Source organism: Aythya ferina (assembly GCF_964211825.1).
Source record: "Aythya ferina genome assembly, chromosome: 3".
NCBI classification, from domain to species: domain Eukaryota; kingdom Metazoa; phylum Chordata; class Aves; order Anseriformes; family Anatidae; genus Aythya; species Aythya ferina.
Genome location: NC_140298.1, coordinates 82,149,972 through 82,169,582, shown reverse-complemented (window position 1 = coordinate 82,169,582; position 19,611 = coordinate 82,149,972). Strand labels below are relative to the sequence as shown.

General features: G+C 39.1%; 1 protein-coding gene across 2 annotated transcripts in view; it reads left to right on the top strand.

The window, feature by feature from the left end:
* Positions 1–18,396, top strand: part of MOXD1 (monooxygenase DBH like 1) — a 54,522-nt gene extending 36,126 nt beyond the window's left edge. For both annotated transcript variants that reach the window (XM_084514227.1, XM_084514228.1), the window contains 6 exons: positions 2,864–3,030; positions 5,294–5,485; positions 7,760–7,819; positions 11,956–12,098; positions 15,520–15,688; positions 17,908–18,396. In XM_084514227.1, the coding sequence (XP_084370353.1) occupies positions 2,864–3,030; positions 5,294–5,485; positions 7,760–7,819; positions 11,956–12,098; positions 15,520–15,688; positions 17,908–18,075 (899 nt within the window). In that variant the 3' untranslated portion in view covers positions 18,076–18,396. The remainder of the gene's footprint in view (positions 1–2,863; positions 3,031–5,293; positions 5,486–7,759; positions 7,820–11,955; positions 12,099–15,519; positions 15,689–17,907) is intronic.
* The last annotated feature ends 1,215 nt before the right edge of the window (positions 18,397–19,611 follow it).

Here is a 19,611-nt window from a genome sequence, read left to right as displayed (position 1 = left end):
GAAATCCAGATCAGAGATCCAGAAGTCTCATTATTCAGGTTGAGAAATAGCAGTATATCACCCAAAGTGCTAGATAGCATCACAGGGAATGTGCCTTTTACTTATTTTTAAAGTATTCTTTTAAAGACATCTAGCTAAACTGTGGGTAATTTCTGAGAGTGAAATAAAAACTCAGGATTCATTAGGTGAAAACAGTTTATCTTAATTGATAAGCTTCTCTTTTATAATGTTATTTTTTTAATCTTCATTCTAAAATTTATTTATACCTAGAAGAAAAAAAAAATAAGTTTTTGTGTGAAACTGGGGAGCCCCCAAAAATCTAGGATACTTCAAGGCTAACTTTTGAAAAGATTAGTAATTTTTTTTTTGTTCTTTAACAAAAATTTGTTGAGCTGCTATGTCTGAGGATATTCTGATTACTAGTACAGATGAACTGGGTAAAATCCATTGCAACACAGTGTAGTGGTCTTTTTTTACATTCCTATGTATTTAAATAAAATCCTTAGTGTTGTCTGGGACATTCCATCTTACTGTTATTCCCTCTCTTTTTGATGTCAGAAACGAACTTGCTTAAAACTGTTTTATTTAATGACAGCCACTCACCCTTCAGCATGCATGTTCTTATGTGATACAGCAATCTTTGTTTGCATCCTTGATGCTACACACTTTTCCACTAAGTACTACCTGAAAGCCTGACATGTCACACACACAAAATTTGTATCCAAATGAGTCTCTGTCCCTAAATTCACTATTTTATTTTAATATTTTAATATTTTATTTTAATGTGCTATATGATTTTGATTTAGTTTAAGTGACACACGCAAAATCTGGGAATCAGAAATATTTTGTTTCCTTCACAAGCAATGGGGACAGATTTGCTTTTTGTTGGGACAGCCCCAGGTGAACACAGGGTCTCACCAAAGACCTGAGAAAGTTCAGAGAGGATAGGCAGAGCAGGGTGTCTGTGATCTGCATGGTGTTTCTCTTCTCCCTGACAAAATGCATGGTATTAGATTGTGATAGGAGAAGTAGGGAGATGACCCAGGTGCTCCTGCTGCTTTGGTGCAGGTAGGGTGTGTGAGTCCTCCCACCCATCCTGCCACCAGGTCACCTTTCTTTTCCCATTCTGGGGTCTGTGTTTTCCAAGCTTGTGTCTTGCAGTTAAGCCATCAGGATCACCTCTGCATCTGGGGCAATGTTTGCCTAAGTGACTCAGCTTCATAGTCAGTTCTGGCTCCTGGTTAGACTCAAAAATTACTTCTAGCTTGTCTGTTTTTGAATGTTTCCTTTTTTGAAGTCGTTTACATCCCCTTTAATTTGAAAGATGACCCCTTATGGTTTTGTTTAACAAAAAACTCTTAGATATTGTAACGATTTCTGGCATTTAGATATTAGCAGCCTGCTTGAAGGGGGAATGCCACAAAAATCCAAGTTGATGAGATTACAGATAACTTCAGAAAGGGAATGAGTGCAGATTCCAAAATGAATTAAAATTGAGATGTTGTGGAACAGTGTATATCAGCTGAAATATGATTTGTATACTGCAGATTTCCTTGTAGTTCCCTACCACTTGAAATTGGTTGTGCTTAGCTCATATTGTTTGTTCTGTAATACTTACATGCTGCTCTGTCTTAGGTACTACTGGGAAGGAGTAATTTAGTGCCTCCACTGTCCCTCTCTCGTTTGCTTATCTTAAAAGAGCCTGCTGATTTCATACTGATGGAAAATTTGGTTTCAGCCATTGTTATGTCTGTTTGGTTTTTTAAAAGACTAATAGAGAAAGCCTCTTACCTCTCTGAGATACTTGGCAATGTTTTTGCATTTTTGATTTTCAAAGCTGAAATTTGAAAAGGAGCAGCAAACAGGAAGTTAACAGATGAGCTAACACAGAATTCAAGGCTTGTGCAATACAAATTAATCCTTGTTTTTGCTTATATCTAGCCTCATAAAAATGGCTAATACAAGATAAATATTTATAATCAGTGAGTGGATGGAGGCACAAATTCTGATTAGATATACAAACAAATGCATATGGCATTTGAATGAATGAAGTAGATTCATATTATTTCACTTTTAAAAGCTCAACCTTCTTACAGCAGGCTTTGGTTCTTCAAACTACTTTTGAAATCAAGAGAAGTCCTTGAGGGCAGGATTAAAAGCCAGTGTAGTTCTCTTGCCTTCTTTACTCAAAGTGCTGTTATTATCTTCAAGTTTGTGATTTAGGAAGTTATTTTTCATGTGTTTAGTTGATACTCTTAATTGGGGAGGTTGTTAAAGGGATGCATTTGGTCATCTGAGGCATGCTGTAATGTGACAGGCAACCTAAAAGAAAAAATATGATTAATATTAGGGCTCGAGGTAAAGGAATAAATAAATTCACAAGCAGAATATAATACACAGCTCCAAAAGTTGAAAGAAAAACAAAAACAAAAACAAAAAACAAACAAACAAACAAAAATTTAGAATTTTAAGTTGTGCTTTAAATATTTTATTTTAAAATCATACATGGCACCTTTTGAGGTCTTATTATTTCCTTGTATTGTTTTCTATGCCTGCGATCTCCTTTCTTCTCTCTGACATCCATGTTAGGTAACTTAACAGAAGGGACTACGAGCAGCACATATTTTCCATTTGTGTCTGAACAGTGCAGATATCAACATACCATCTTTAACAACCCTCCTGTGGGCTTTCCCTATTTATTGCTTCCTGCATATGGTTTGACTCATTTCCAGGTTATTGAGGTTGATTCCTCAATTTTCATGTAAAAAACTTAGGACAAGCCTTGAAAAATGCAAAATTATTGCATTTTTATAATTTTTAATTCTGATTTACAGCCATGGCTGACTGTGTTCTTTTGTTGCAGGCTTGATAGATAACTCTGGTCTGAGGCTATTTTATACTCAAGATTTAAGGAAATACGATGCAGGGGTTATTGAAGCTGGTCTTTGGGTCAGTCTATTCCACAATATCCCACCAGGCATGCCTGAATTTGTGTCAGAGGGTCACTGCACATTGGAATGTCTGGAAGAGGTATGTCTCCTGCCTGACACCAGTGGTTTTCATGCTTAGAAATAGTTTAGGACAGTCTCTTTATCGTTTTGGGAAGACTGATGGTTGCTGGTTAAAGACATGAGCAAAAGCATCTGCTACATGCTGTTCTATAGAATTTTGAATCTTTTTGGATCTGGGTATTTTGGATGCTTGGTATTGAGGTTGCTTTTCTGACACAAGTAATACCGAATGATACTGTGTTTGCGATGATTTAATTCTGTGTTCAATATATAAACATACATTGTTTTCCAAGGCAAAGGGATCACTAACCTAAAAGAAATGTTGAGAGAGAGTAATTAAGATCTATGCACATGCTCCTAATAGTAAAGTGATTCCTAATATAACATGCTCCTAATAGTAAAGTGAAAGCCTGAAAAGTGTTCTTAGATCAACAGCATAAACTAAAGACTTGATCTGTTTTTGTTGCATGGCCCAAAGTACAAAATTATGCATTTGTTAAACACAAGGTTTCATTAAGATAGCTTAAATTTCTCTGTAGATAATGGAAATATTGTTTGAAACCAGAGATTCTTGGATACTTTGTCATTTTTAGAGAAAGATTGGATAAACGTCTGCTTTGCATGATGTGGATTGAAGGGGCAAATTATGTATGGAATTGAGTTTTGTTCTTAGTGGTGTTAAATGTTACATATTATTGTAGCGTATTTCAGCTTAAAAACACTGAGGTAATCTATTATTGTGAGGTTTCTGACCTTACACTTGAAAGCTATTGCAGTAACAGTCTATTTGTAGTTTGGGCTCTAAAGAAGAAGTGTTCAGTATATCCAAAGTTTGGCTCTGTAGTTCTCAATTGGAATGGAAGTGATGTCAGATTTACTGATTTTAAAATGTTTTGGACCAGGAAAAAAGGTCTCAGATATAAACTTACAACATTTCACTGTCTGTTGACTTGAAGATGGGAAGGGGGGATACTGTAATTAAAACCTCTTAATTTAAATTGGCACAATATTGATGTCATTCATAGCTACATAGATTTATTTATTTTTTTTTAAATAAACATCTACATTCAGCAGTATTGGTCAGTAACACTAAAGTAATGCTGATATTTTAATACAATACCTATAAAATTATGGTATATACCCCTCCAAAGGGGCCTGAACAAGCTTGAGAAGTTGATCCATGAGAATCATGAGGTTCAACAAGTCCAATAGCAAGGTGCTGCACCTGGGTCAGGGCAATCCCAGACATGAGCACAGACTGGGTGGAGAAGTCATTGACAGCAGCCCTGCAGAGAAGAACTTGAGGGTTCTGGTGGACAAAAAGCTTGACATGAGCCAGCAGTGTGTGCTTGAAGCTCAGAAGGCCAACTGCATCCTGGGTTGCATTTAAAAAAGAGTGTCTAGCAGGCTGAGGGAGGTGATTGTCCCCTTCTACTCTGCCCTGGTGAGGCCCCACTTGGAGCGCTGCATCCAGGTCTGTAGCTGACAGCACAAGAAGGATGTGGGACTGTTAGAATGGGTCCAGAGGAGGGCCACAAAGATGATCAAGGGTCTGGAGTGTCTCTCCTATGAATCTTATGAAGAAAGGCTGAGAGATCTGGGGCTGTTTAGCCCACAGAAGTGAAGGCTTCAGGGTGACCTCAATGCAGCTTTTCAGCACTTAAAGGGGACTTATAAAAAGAGAGATTCTTTGCTTAATCAGATAATGACAGAACAAGAGGGAATGATTTTAAATTAAAAGAAGGGAGATTTAGATTAGAGGTTAGGAGGAAATTCTTCACTCAGAGGGGGATGAGGCACTGGAAGAGGTTACCCAGGGAGGTTGTAGATACCCCATCCCTGGAGGTATTCAAGAACAGGTTAGATTAGGCCCTGGGCAACCTGATCTAGCTGGTGGCATCCCTGCCCATGGCAGGGGGGTTGGATCTAGGTGATCTTCAAGGTCTCTTCCAACCCAAGCCATTCTATGATCCTATGATGATGATTCTATGAAAAGTCTTAATGTATTGTTAATTACTGGCAGTCCAGTTGATTTTCATAAAAACTGTGTGGACTAGGAATTAAAATATGTTTTTATTAAAAAGAAGCAAAAAATAAAAATGAAAATCACAGCAAGATTTTAATATATAAAACCTTAATTTCACATTCTGATTTGCTTTTGCTCTAGACTGTACTTTGTCATAAACTGACAGAACATGCAATGCATTTATTAATATATGTTCACTCTGCATTACATTACATTGCATCTAAGCACACTGATGTTGTTGGTTTCCCCTGGCCAGGCTCTAGGTGCTGAGAGACCTAGCGGGATTCACGTGTTTGCAGTACTTCTTCATGCTCATCTTGCTGGCAGAGCTATCCGGATGCGCCACTTTCGCAACGGCGAGGAGCAGAAGCTGCTTGCATATGATGATGAGTTTGACTTCAACTTCCAGGAGTTTCAGTATCTGGAAGAAGAAAGAACCATCTTGCCAGTATGACACTCTTAATGTTTTCCCTTAAGTTGTTTGAGAGATCATGTACCTAACATTTACTTGTAATATACTTAAAAAACCAACAACAACAAACTATATTTATATTATAAAGCATGAAATGAAACCAGTAGGTATTCATGGGCATTTTGTGAAAGGAGTCTTTCTCTATGTATTTTTGGATGAGTCACTCATTTAAAAATTATTCACCCATCTCTTGTTCCAGCTGGCATCTGTTTTTGAAGCTTTGGCTTGATGACAGAAAGCTAAGTAGAGCAAAGAGCTGGTTGCTCCAGATCTGACCAGCAATGCGATGTGCTTGTCCTGGTGCATGTGAACAAGTCCATTACCTAATGGAATTGGTCAAATGGAAAATATCACACAACTGCATTTTGTTTATGATTTGAGCTGGAAAGACCATTGGAATGGCTGAGCTTCATGTATAGTCAGGAGCCCTGTGGTTTGATCTTCCAGGCTTCTCTTCAAGTCCCTTCCTCTCTCATGTCTCTTCTCCCACACCAAGAAACCTTGACACTTGTCGTTGAAGGAAAAAAAAAAAAAAAAAAAAAAAAAAGTTAACTTTAATTCCTACAGCAAAATCTGGATGTTCAGGTGCAGAATTTACTCTTTGAAGTCCAACTGCTAGTACTCCACGGGGACTTCAAAGACAAACTGGTGTTACCTCCTCCAGGAAAGAAATGTTGAAGGGTTTAGGAAGAGGGCTGGCAGAAGATGACAGGTTTACAGAGAAAGCCTGTAATACTTTTAGGAATATCCATGCAGATTATAGAGGAGGGCCTCTTAAAATTCAAGAACAAAAGGGAGTAGACAGCAAAAAGACAAAAAGAGGTATTTGATAGTATCAGCAACTTAAAAAAAGACAGAGTAGAAGCTGGATTTTTTTTTTTTCTCTGAAATGTCATTTTTGTGCCCTTTAATTGTTTTCATCTTATGCAAAATTACCAGCAAAACTCTTCATGCATCATTCTGGTATAATTCTGACCACAGTTTAATCAATTAACTAATAAGACTAATAATAATATTAAAAATTTTCATCAAAGTTCTTGTTACTCTTTTCTGATAGCTCTTCAACATAGTGTATCCTTCTTTCATCTGCGCAGTCCATCTTCTTTGTTTTCTTTGTGTACTCATATCCTCTTCCGAATTTGGACCCAAAAGATGTAATCTTGCAAAAAAAACACAAAAACTTTTAGTGAATATTCTGCAGGTCCTTATACCAGGAGAGCCAGAGTCCTCCCTGGTGACAATAAGCATCTTCCTGTGGGGAGCTGGTGAAGATGTGACTGTTCACCCTCCTTCAGAAATTTCAGTCTTCATTTAGCTGGTACAAGGCTGTTACACCTTCTTGTGGTAGCCCAGACTACAGTTAGTGCTGTCACTGATCTGGCAGTGGAAAAGCCGAAAGGGAAGGAGCAGTTCTCAGCCTTTGAAGGGTAATCTGATTTCTTCAGGGAAGATTAATACAATAGGTGATATGAACAGAAGGTGGTGGTACACAAAAGTGAACCAGAGGAAATAAGCCTCTGGCATCCTTGTGACATGTGAAGTTGCCCCAAAATGTCAGATTTTTGAAGTCTATGTTCTTTAATGTTTTTGTTTCCATTTGATTATCATAGTCATTTTGAGATATATATATTTGATTGGGAGCAAAGATATTACCTTTTTATTTAAAAACATTGTAGATCTGTTTGTTAAGATAGCAAAAAGTTAATTGCATGTACTTGAGAAGGTAAGTGTTCAGCCTTTCCCATACATATCTGTTGGTGTAGCTAAGTCTTTGCCTGCCACTCCTCTTCTCCTAGGCTTGGCAGATAAATAGTTGTTATTGTGATGTGGAAAACCTTATTTTCCTGATTTGGCAAGTAATTCTATAGAAGTTGGCAGGATAAATTAGCCTGGGGAGAGATACCCAAAGTAGCACTGGAAGAGTTTTGGAGCAGGACTCATTTGTATACATTGTCTACATATACAATTTTCCTGAAAATAGGCTTCTGACTGAGCACTTCCATTGCAGTTTGAAAAAATAGATCGTACTCTTAATAAGGCTCTGTTTAAATCCATGGGGGATCCCTGAGGATATGGGATAATATAAATGCTAATCGCAAAGTTTTAGCATAGACCAATTACCTAATCCTTTGCTCTTTCAAAAACTCACATCAACTGCTCTGATCCTTTTAAGTTTTTGCTGTCATCCATAGTTACCCTAAGCTACTGCTCATAAACTTCATAAATGTGAACTTAAATCTTGTATTTCAGGGGGATAATTTAATCACAGAATGTCACTACAGTACTGTGGACCGAATTCGCATGACATGGGTAAGAAAAATTTTATTGGATCAAAATAAGCACACAGAAGATGAGGTGACCATTTTGGGGGACCAGAACCTTTTTCATAAGATGCTATTAAACTGTGTGAGCTTTCTTGCTACTTTGTGTGCACTTAATTATGTATTGTCTTTCATTTCTAATGTTTTAAGTCATAAGGAATACTATGATCATAGTGTGATCTCTTGCATATTGCATTCATATGTCTAGTTTATAAAAATAAGCAGGCCAGAACATAAAAGATCTTGAAAAATCAGACTTCAGAAGTAAAAGGAGCAATTTCTTCATTTTATATACTAACATGTAAATTGTGCATATTCTAATGCATTATTTTATGAACTTGTTACCCATCTTTCCCTGAAGTTGTAATTACGAGTTCTTACATATTGATTTTCACTTATGCCATGACTAAGATCAGACCATTTGTGCCTAAAGTAGGACTAAGATGAGGCAGCTGGGAGCCGTGAGCCTTGGTGTGGCATGTTAGTCATGTTTTCCAGTAGCTAACTGCTCAAATAAGTACTTTGCATATGTTAGCAAGGAGTTGCAAAGACCCTCCTTGGCAGCTGCTATTCCCAGAGCAGGGCAGGAGAAATGGGTGCTCTACCTGCGCGGGCTTGGAGCTACTGCAGCAGCTGGACTGTGCCAGCTGACTGCGAAACCAGGGAGTGAGGCCAAACATGTTACATGTAGGGACAGGCATAGCTGCAGGCACCTGCCTTTTGACAGGGGAATGATCCCTTGTCCTCAGGAGGGGCTGCATCCAGATCTCCAGGAGGTGAGATCTCTTTAATAGGGAAGACCTGGTTGGTTGTGACAGCCAGAGCATAGGGAAAGCTCTTGCTGAATCATAGATTGCATGTAGGCATATGCAGTAGGTGTATAAATAAAAGCAAAATAGAAACATAGAAGCACAGAATATCCTCAGTTGGAAGGGTCTCACAAGGATCGTGTTGAACTTCTGGCTCCACACAAGACCACACAAAAATCAGACCATGTGTCTGTAGTGGGTTTACGAGGCAAGGTTTTGGTAGCAGGGGGCCATAGGGGTGGTTTCTGTGAGAAGGATTTAGAAGCTGCCCCATGTTAGGTAAGGGCCCCACTGCTGACCAGAGCCGAGCCAATAAGCGATGTTGTTTTGCGCCTCTGTGAGAGCATATTTAAGACAGGGAAAAAAACGCTGTGCCACACAGCAGCTGGGAGAGTGAGAGGAGTGAGGAACAGCCTTGCAGGCACCAAGGTCAGTGAAGAAGGAGGGGGAGAGGTGCTCCAGACGCTAGAGCAGAAGTCCCCTGCGGCCTGTGGTGAGGACCATGGTGAAGCAGGATGTCCCCCTGCAGCCCATGGAGTACCACGGTGGAGCAGGGTCCCACGCTGCAGCCCGTGGAGGAGACCACGGTGGAGCAGGTGGATGACGGAGGATGCCGCCTGTGGAAGACCCCTGCCCGAGCAGATTCCGGGCCAGACCTGTAGCCCGTGGAGAGGAGACCACGCAGGAGCAGGTGACCTGGCAGGAGCTGCTGCCCGTAGGGGAGCCAGGTTGGAGCAGTTTGCTCCTGAGGGATGGACCCTGTGGTACAGACCCATATCTGGAGCAGCTCTGGAAGAGCTGCTGCCTGTGGGAAGCCCACGCCGGATCAGTTCATCAAGGACTGCATCCTGTGGGTGGGACCCCACAGCACAGGGGACGAGAGTGACCGAGAAGGAGCGGCAGAGAAGAAGTGCTATAGACTGACCATAACCCCCATTCCCCTGTTCCCCTGCGCCTCTTGGGGGGAGGAGGTGGAAGAGGGTGGTTGTGGGGGGAAGGTGCTTTTGGTTTCTTTCTTTTGTTTCTCACTTCTCTAGCTTGTTAGTAATAAGCAATAAATCTTACTGTCTCCCTATGCAGAGTCTGTTTTGCCCATTACAATAATTACTGCGTGATTTTCTCGTCCTTATCTCAACCTTTGAGCCCTTTTCACATATTTTCTCCCCATTCCTCTTTGAGGAGGGGGAGTGAGAGAGCGGCTGTGGTGGAGCTCAGCTGCCCACTCGAGCAGAACCACGACAGTGAGAGCATTGTCCAAATACTTCCCTAACCCTCAGCCTGACCCCCCCATGTCCCAGATCCATGCTGCTCCCTCGGGTCCTGTCGCTGTCCCCAGAGAGCAGAGCTCAGCGCCTGCCCCTCCGCTCCCCTCCTGAGGGAGCTGCAGGCTGCAGCTTCCTTCAGCCTGCTCTGCTCTGGGCTGAACAAGACAAGGGACCTCAGCTGCTCCTCATACATGTATGTCTTCCCCTCTAGACCCTTCACCATCTTTGTAACCCTCCTTTGGACACATTCTAATAATATTATATCCTTCTTACATTGTGGTGCCCAAAACTGCACAGAGTACTTGAAGTGAGGCTGTACCAGAGCAGGTCAATCACTCCCTTCATCCGGCTAGCAATGCTGTGCCTGATGCACCCCACAACATGGTTGGGCCTTTTGGCAGCCAGGACACACTGGTGACTCAGATTCAACTTGCCAGTGACCAAAACCTCCCTTTCTATGGGGCTGGTCTCCAGCCTCTCATTCCTCAGTCTGTACATATAGCCAGGGTTGCCCCTTCCCAGGTGCAGAATCTGGCACTTGCTCTTGTTAAACTTCATGTTGTTGGTGATTGCCCAGCTCTCTAATTTGTCAACATCCCTCTGCAATGCCTCTCTACACTCAATAGCGTCAGCAGCTCCTCCCAACTTAGTGTCATCTGTAAACTTACTCAGTACACCTTCAAATCCTGCATCCAAGTCATTTACAAAGACAATAAAGAGATCTGACCTCAAAATGGAGCCTTGGAGAACCCCACTAGTTACTGACCACCAGCCTGTTGTAACCCCATTTACTATAACCCTTTAAGCCTGCCCAGTCAGCCAATTGTTCACCCATTGTATTATGTTTTTATTTATCTGTATACTAGGCATTTTGTCCAAATATAGAGAATCAAGTCCTTTCGGTTTTTGTTGAGCCAGCTGTATAACTGAGTGAATTATGCATAGAAACAATGAAATATATTTAAAAAAATGTGTATGTTGGTAAGCACACCAGTGTGCTTCCCTGGTAAAGCACTCTTCAAAAAGGAGGTGTCCTATAGTAAATCTATGGTCTGTGGTCTTAGCTTACTTTTTGGGGGTAAGTTAACTGAATGCTGTAATTTTAATTGATATGACACTTCACAAACTGATGCATGACGGCATGTAGCAAGGCAGTGAAATATTTCTGAAGGTGCATAGGTTGGAATGCTGATAGGAAAAGATAATTTCATAAAGCCTGGCATGGAATTTTAACAATTTCAGTTAAACAGAATACCTCAAAATGCGTGCAAAGAGTTTGCTGATCCTTGTATCCTTGTTCAGAATTAAATCAGTTGCTTTCTGTCTGTTGCTGGTATTTACTAGTGAAAAGCAAGCAGTTGGAGTTTAATTATTCAATCCTATCATACTTCAGGGTCAAGTCCAGGTAGTCCTATTTTTCTGTGTGGTGATTACACTAGCTCTTGTGCCTTGGTTCATGAATTTATGAGATCTGTGGGAACAGTCCCACAAATCTGTTTTACTAGATAAAATATAACTATATAAATATAAAAACCGTAACTATATAACTATACAACACAACTCTTTTTCTTTCTCACTCTTTATCAAAATATGTAGTCTATGTAAAAACATATTACATCCCTTCCTCCATTTTGCTAGGCAAAGCTCATTTGATTTCCTTTTAAAAAGACTAATTATCTTACTAGATTTTTCCTGAATCTGCGCCATTTTGAAGACATCTTTCTGAAACATGGTACATATAAGGACCGTGGAAACAACCAAAAGTAAATCTGAACTTCTCAGATCATACTCTTCAACACAACTGGAGGCTTATTTTATTGATAGGTGTTCCTTCTGACATTTTTTAAGCTCCGGAGCTGTTGTTTGAGCTTGCAGTGTATTTTATAATTAATTATGCAAAAACTTCTTTGTATTTAATAACCTAATGTGAAAGGTAAACCTGTTGAATTGGCCTTCCTGATACATATTTCATTAACATATAAATACTAATCAGTGTTTCTATCTGTGGAATTCTAATGCTATCTCGATTAAAAGAAAAATCCCATTTTCAGGGTGGTCTGAGCACCAGGAATGAAATGTGCCTGTCATATCTGCTCTATTACCCACGAATCAACCTCACACGGTGTGCAAGTATTCCAGACATCATGGAACAACTCCAGTTCATTGGTGTTAAGGAAATCTATAGACCAGTCAGGCAAGTAAAATATTTATGAGTTCAGTACCTCTATCTCTGTTTGTTACTATAATCTGTAGTCTTACAGGGTCATTTCTATAGTCCTTATTTCTTTCTGATAGTGCAATGTGTTGCAGATCCCTCATGCCACCTCATTTTGGTGAATAACCTGTGCAACTACTTATTTCTCCTGCCAAATTGTTTTATTATTTTGTCTTTTTTTTTTTTTTCCTTGAAAAGTTATTTCTTCAGTTAAAGAAATATATTTTCTTACAGTAGTTACCCCACCAATAACCATAAAAAAAAAAAAAGTATCAATGTCATATCAGTGTTTCAAATTTATCAGTTTATCAAAACATGTCAGTGTTTCAGTTACAGAAATAAAGGATATATAGATAATTTTGAAAAATTAGGACTTTGGGACCACGAGAGTTGAATTAGCCTGTGTAGATCTGTTGTCATTAATTCTGCTGCAGCTGATCAGTGCAACCAAGAGAAGAATTGATACTAAAACTGTTTCTCACATCTGGAACTCTGTGCTGTTTCAGTGACACTGACAAGAACGCACAAAATGGGAAGAAGCTGTAAATTAGAAAAAAATGGAGGGGATGAGAGAATATTAAAACATTCATAGTAAAAGATAAAATAGTAGATTAAGCACCATGATGGGGAGATGGAGCTCTAGAAGAATAAGATGTCAGAAGACAATATACAAAGTAAGTAGAGAAAAATGGAGAATAAGTGGTAGGAATCTAGCCAAGAGGAAGAAGAGTATTTTGGTTAGCTGTTGACTGCAGAAATTGGCACTTCTGTGCAAACACATTGTCTTCTGAGACTTTGATTCCTGCTTTTCAGGGAAGCAGGTCACTGCACATTTTTGAGAGGTAAAAAGGACTGTTAGAAATACACCTCCCTAGTTCCATGATCAGTTTTAATTCCTTACAGAAATAACCCACAAAATGCTGAACATTGGCCTGCTGCTCAGCTTGAAAGGGGGAATATCATTCTGTTGTAGGTTCTGACTACTTCAGTGGGCCACAAATGTTCAATATGTGGGTTCAATATGTGAGTGGTGTGGGTGGAAGGGTGCTGTTACCGTTCAGGCAACTCTGGATCTCTAATAAACATCATGAAGGTCCATGAAATTCAGCTGGCATCTGGCTTCTGGCCTGTGAGTTTGCAGAGGGTGTAGCACAGGGAGGAAGGTTAAATCAGGTGCTGCAATTTATTCATTAAGTCTTTAAGACTTTATTCATTAAGAACTCTTGCTGACCTTCATCATGAAGGTGTAGGCAAAAACATGTCTCGCACTGAATCGTTGGATCTAACTTTTCTACCCTTTTCATTTCACTAGGTTGACCTGCACAATGATATTGTTCACTATGAGCAATTGTGATTTCCAGAATCTAACAAAAAATTGGGGTTTTGTAGAAGATGGGAAGAAGCCTACTATGAACAGGATATATGTGTGTGAAGATATAAAAATCAATGAAAAGCATATTTTTCCAGATATCAAATGTTCCTTACAATGCCCAAAATGAAAGCATCTCAGTAGAGGATCAGCAGTGGAAGTGATTGCAAACATAGCATGGGAATAGTCTGAAAGGGACAGTTCGCAAATTAATGAAATACAGAAAAATAAGTATCAGACTCTAACTGCAAAGTAATTTGATGTACAGGCTTACTGGTCTTAGTTTTGAAGTTTACACCCAAGACTGAAGAGTCTGAAAGAGTCAGAATGCAGCCAATGTCTACTTCAGTTTTAATGATATTTCTACTTACAATCACTTTTAATACAGGGAGAACACAGTTTCTAAATCAGTCCTAGCTAAAAGAGTCTTTCTGAGGTTATAAAGAAAATATTCTAACAATTGTATGCTCTCTTGAGTGCTCATTCATGATAACTGTACTTAAGAAAAAAATGTACATTTGGCCTGGGGAACTAAAGATGTTTTGAATAAAGTATGCAGACTGTCTGCTGCAAATGGAAGAGTAATTAGAAGAAGAGATTATTAATGCCTCTAGTATTTATGACCTAATCCACAATTCTTGTTTCATTAAACTCTGTCAGCCTAAGGATATGTGACCTGATACTCATCTCTCTTGTGTCAGTTTTACACTGGAATTGCTTCACTGACTGCTTTAAAGTCTCTCTTGACTTACACATGAAGGCAGCTGGAGGCAGGATCAAGGCACTGGTGGCTCACTTTAAAACTCCTTTTCTTCCTCAGCCTGGTGGCCCAGACAGTGGTATAAATCATGAGGAGTTAAGATTAAAGTGATTGGGCTACAATAGTGTAAAATAGGTGTCTGATTAAAATTATGTCCTCCATGCCTATATATTGAGTGGAGCTGAACTTTGGCATGGGCAGCCCTTTAACCAAAGCAAATGGGAGACAACATACTGCAAGATAACATGGGTCTGTCAGTTTTAAAAAAGGTAACGTGCTTCAGCGTGTTTTTAACCTAATAATTAGGTTAGTTAGATAAAGTTTTAGCCACTTTATTTTTTTTTGCACAAAGTTTACATAACTTTCTGTTCTTAAAAACTTTCCACACTCACCATGCTGTTTTTCATTATTTCCAGTAGAGACAAGATAAAGCAAGAAAAATAGAAAAAGTTTTCTTTACCTTAAAAAAAAAAATCTTCATTATTATATTTGAGTTTTCTCTACTAAATGAAAGACAAAGACATTCCTTCCCTTCCCATATCTCAGGATGGGCATGGTGAAAGGGACTGACCCCACTTGTTCAGGAAGAGGTTTGCCAAATGTTGGTGAATTCTCAGCCCTCTTACAGCAGTGCAGCAGGTCTCTATCCCAACCCTTGCCAAAAGTTCCCTTGTGGGCAGAGCACTGGGACATGCCAAAAGACAACATCCAGAACACTGGTTATTGTCATTTGATCTTTTGTCACTGTTGCCAACCTAGCACCCTGGTGCTCGGATGAAGTTTGACTTGTTATCTGAGTTATGACCACAGCTTGGCAGAGCAATCTGGAAGCAGCTTCCTAATGGCAAACATTTCTTTACAACAGTCTGGCAAGCTTAGTAGAGAGTGTGACCTTTTTTTTTTTTTTTTTTTTCTCCAGGGGTGAGATTACAATAGAAGTTCTGTTTTGGACAGCCTGTGTATTCAGTTTGTAGATGAGAACAGCAATGTATTCCTTAACTTAAAATCCTTAATTTTTAAAAGCATCTGGTGGCAAGTTCGAAACTGATGACAAACTTTCATAGTCCTGTTAATGTCAGTGACACTGTGTCAGTTTTCACTAGCAGAGAATTTAGGTGAGAATATGAATTATGTATATATATGCATATTAATAGTGCCTTTGTTTTTGTGAGTAAATTCTCCAAAAGCTTTTCCTTATCAGTTCCAACTTGATGTCATATATCTTTATTATTATTATTTTTTTTTAATTCTTTGTATTTATTTTTCTTCAGGACTTGGCCTTTTATTATCAAGAGTCCTAAGCAATATAAAAACCTGTCATTTATGGATGCAATGAACAAGTTCAAGTGGTCCAGATCAGAGGGTCTCTCCTATAATGAGCTTGTTCTTAAACTACCAGTGAATGTGAGATGTTCAAAAACAGACAATGCAGAATGGTCGGTAAGTCTATTCCTATAAATTTCTCTAAGTGTTAAAAAGGAGAAGGCTAAAATGCAATGAAACAAATGGGGTTAACCATGCTTGATTGAATATGAATAAATACCTGGCTTCAGACTCTTTACATGGCCATTGAAGACCTGCAGTAACAAATGATGAGAATGTTTTATCAATGCTTTCACGTAACTCAAGTTCTATAACTGTTTAAAAAGAATAGAAAAGCTGGAGCTTTGATCAGCATTTGGGTTCAGTGATAGGAATATGGACTTTTCCACAGTGTGTAGGACTCAGATGAAAGAGCAACCATGTGTGTCAAAGTTAGAAAGCTAGTTTCCATTGGCTCCCTCTATTGGCAGGGTCTTACGTTAGGGCCTTGCAGTGGAGGATTTGAAATTCCTGGATTTCTTCTCTGAATCACTTTGTAGGGGAAAGCATATTGACTGCATAAGGAAGCCTCAAGAATCTGCCTTCTTAACTCTTAAACCACATAGAGCTACATGAACAGTCTTCCAATATCTCTCACTTTTCTGTTGATCTTCTGTCTTAGAGATGTAGTGAACCAAAAAAGTGCATTGAACCTGTCTCTCTTTTTTTTGTGCACCTTTGGAAGATTTTAACTTCTAGATTAGAAAACGTAAGATAAAAATAATTACCCAGTAGGTTATTATTTATTCTAAATGTCAGTAGACACTACAGACCTTCTGTGAAAAGTACTCATTGACTACATGTGATTGACTACATGTGATGATAATACATATGACTATTCACTGTTTTTGGTTAAGCTTCTTGACCTTTGCAACTGCTGGCCAGTAGCAACCACTTAGCTGCTCTTTCACTGATTATTTGTCAGAGGACAAGTTAAGAAGATGGAAAACACACGGAAATTTTATCAGAAGGGGATAGGCATCTATTTGTTAAGCTTTTTTTTTTTTTCTTCTGGAAAATGGTGTTCCCCTTTATCTTACAGGATAAAAGAACAATACTTATGACTTAAAGAACATATTCAAAGAGTGAGTTAACTGGAAATTGGAGTTCTTAGTGCTTCCTTTTTATCACCAGTTTCCTATTTCAAGTGACTTGGGCATATTCTTCAAAGATATGATTAGGACTCTTTCCTTTTCTTTCTCTTATTAGTAATATTATGTGTAATTGGCTATCCTCATCAAAATCAAGAACAGATTTAACCTGAATGTCCAAACAATCAGTGAGTTGTTACAAGAAGGAAAAACTTGAAGTGGAGGAATTAATTTGATAAGACCTTCATCCTGCTGAAGGGATGGCTTCCTGAGCAGTTTTAGCTTTGTGTTGTATTTTCTAAGAATAAATCCACATTTAGATTATTTTTTTCTGCTGTGAAGAATAATTGCAACATGGAAAAACAAGCACATACTGTACAGGTGGCCATTCAAACTTTCAAAAATGCTTGTGCCCAGGGGCTCACTTTTCACAGAACTTCTTTTGTTCAACATAAACCTGTCAGTGTTTCCTTTAATTCAATAATTAAACCATGCAAGTAGGGAGTACATTTGGAAATGCATAACTAAGTGGTGTACCAAAATCTCTCTCATTTCATGTCAAAGCCAGGAGAGGCTTTGGTATGGAGGTATGCAACCTCCATAAAAACTGTACTGAATTCTAAAGGAAGCATAAAAATGCTCAATATATAGAAATATGACACTACTCTAGGTGGCCCTGCTTCAGCAGGGGGGTTGGACCATATCACCTCCACAGCTGCCTTCCAGCCTCAACCATTCTGTGGAACATGTGTGCACAATTAACTGGTTTCTACATGCAAGTATAAGCCTTGTATGCACCAATGAACACTTTCAATTGTCATCCAATATACCAAAAGCACTGTAATGCTGTAATCTTCCATTTTCACCTTCCAGAAGGATGAAAAAAAAGACAAAACCAACCAAACAGTCTCACAAACCAAAACAAGGTCATACAAATCAACAAACAAAAGCTTGGCCTTGCTTTTTAGGAGAGGGTGCCAGTGTGTGCAGTTGTTCCCAAGCTGAGAACAATGGATCTGCACACTGAATGATCATTTGGCATGCAATATATTAATATTTTTACTGAGTTTGATGTCTCCACAGTGAGAGTCACAACCACAATACAAAGCTAACAACAGATTCTCATGCGATTTGCTAACTAGTTAGAGAGCAAAATAGATTTCTAATCGTATATGATGAAACTGTTTTATTTTATTTTAATTGCAGTTCCAGGGCATGACGGCTTTACCCCCTGAAATAGAGAGGCCATACAAGACAGAACAAGTAATATGCAGCTCATCTTCCTGTTTAAGTTGCAGTTTATTCGTCGCCCTGTTGTTCTTTGTACATATCACAGCCAGTACCATAGGAAACATTGGACCCTTTGTACAATAATTTTTATTCATTTGTGTTCTGTATGCCACGCAAGTTCTGATGTGTTTGCACTGTTGCTATTGTAGATTTATTTTTTTACATATTAATAAACTAAATTCGCTAGTTCAAAATAAAATGTGTACTTCCTCTGAGAACTGTGGTTTATTTGATTTTCAATGTAAAGTATATATACAACACAGTAGGTACACCATCACGTTGCATATTGAAATCTTTTCACATACCATTTTGTTACACTTTGTCCTGGCTCCTCACATGGTGTTTTCAAAACCAACTATGTATATGGGTAAAATTAATAAACTAAAAGCAACTTAGTTAACCACATTCAACCTGGAGTGTGCTGTATTATTTTGTCTTGGTTCTTGACATCTGCAGGTTATGAAGTCATTGCTGCAAGGACAAGTCTTGCAAACATGTATTTGGGCATGTCTGACACCTGCACTGAAGCGACAGGAAGGATTCATCCATGGGGGACATTTCTAGAAGCAACACATTGCGATAGGTCTCTCCTCCCAAAAGAAGGGAGTGCTACAGGTGTGAAAGGGCAGAACCCCAAACTTCCCCATGATGATTCCTGTACAAGGAATCCTTGACTTGGTAGGGATTTCTCCCCTCATTTCTTCTCTCTTCATGTCCTCCTCAGTCCCTGACAATTCAACATGTTTCTTTTGTCTTAAGGTATGTGTAGGCCAAGTAAAGCTCTGGCCAAGTAAAGCTAGGCACACCTTTGCTGTGTTCCACAGGGATTGCAGCAGTGATGAAGATCAGTTTCACAGCCAAGCTCTGGCATGCACAGGGAACCTGTGTACAAGCCTGCCAGCAGCTATTGGTAGCACACACTAAGCATCACAATACTCCGAACTTAAGAGGTTATTTTTGTGTCTGATGTGTATGACTTTTTAGTTAGTTAGTTAATTATGTGTAAATCCATATCTTCTTTACTCAGATAGTGTTTGGCAGCGAAGATTCTCTAAAGATTCCTAGTTTATTGCTCCCCAATGAAATTACGGAACACTGTGGAAAAGAACTTGGACCATCCAAAAAAACTTATTTCCACAGCCACTCTGTAGCTACAGATAACTATAATTTTCTACAGTGCTGCATAAACTTTACTGGAGTGTGACTGTAAAAATCTGTTGTTTTGGATGTTGAGAATGCTTCCCTGATTGCTGTAACACCTGCACTAAAACTAAAACTAACATTTGTAGATGGGCATTTTATGCTACTGAGTACTCTTGTGCAGTGTGGTGAATCCAGAGTAGATTAAGAACCTGATTTAGCTGAGTTGAACCAGTTCTCTGGGTCACTGGTTGTTAAACACCAGTACCTGCACTTGTTTGTGAAGTTACACCCCTCAATGAGAGCCGACTGTTCTGATGCAAAGAGCCATCACATTAGAAGGAAACTAAGGAGAGGATTTGGAAACTGTCTTCTTTGCATTTGAGATGTGAGAAGGAAAGCACCACAGAGCTGGCAAGGCTACTTTGTGGATAGCCAAAATGACAATTTGTGTGATAGCCTACACAGAGAAAAGGCATT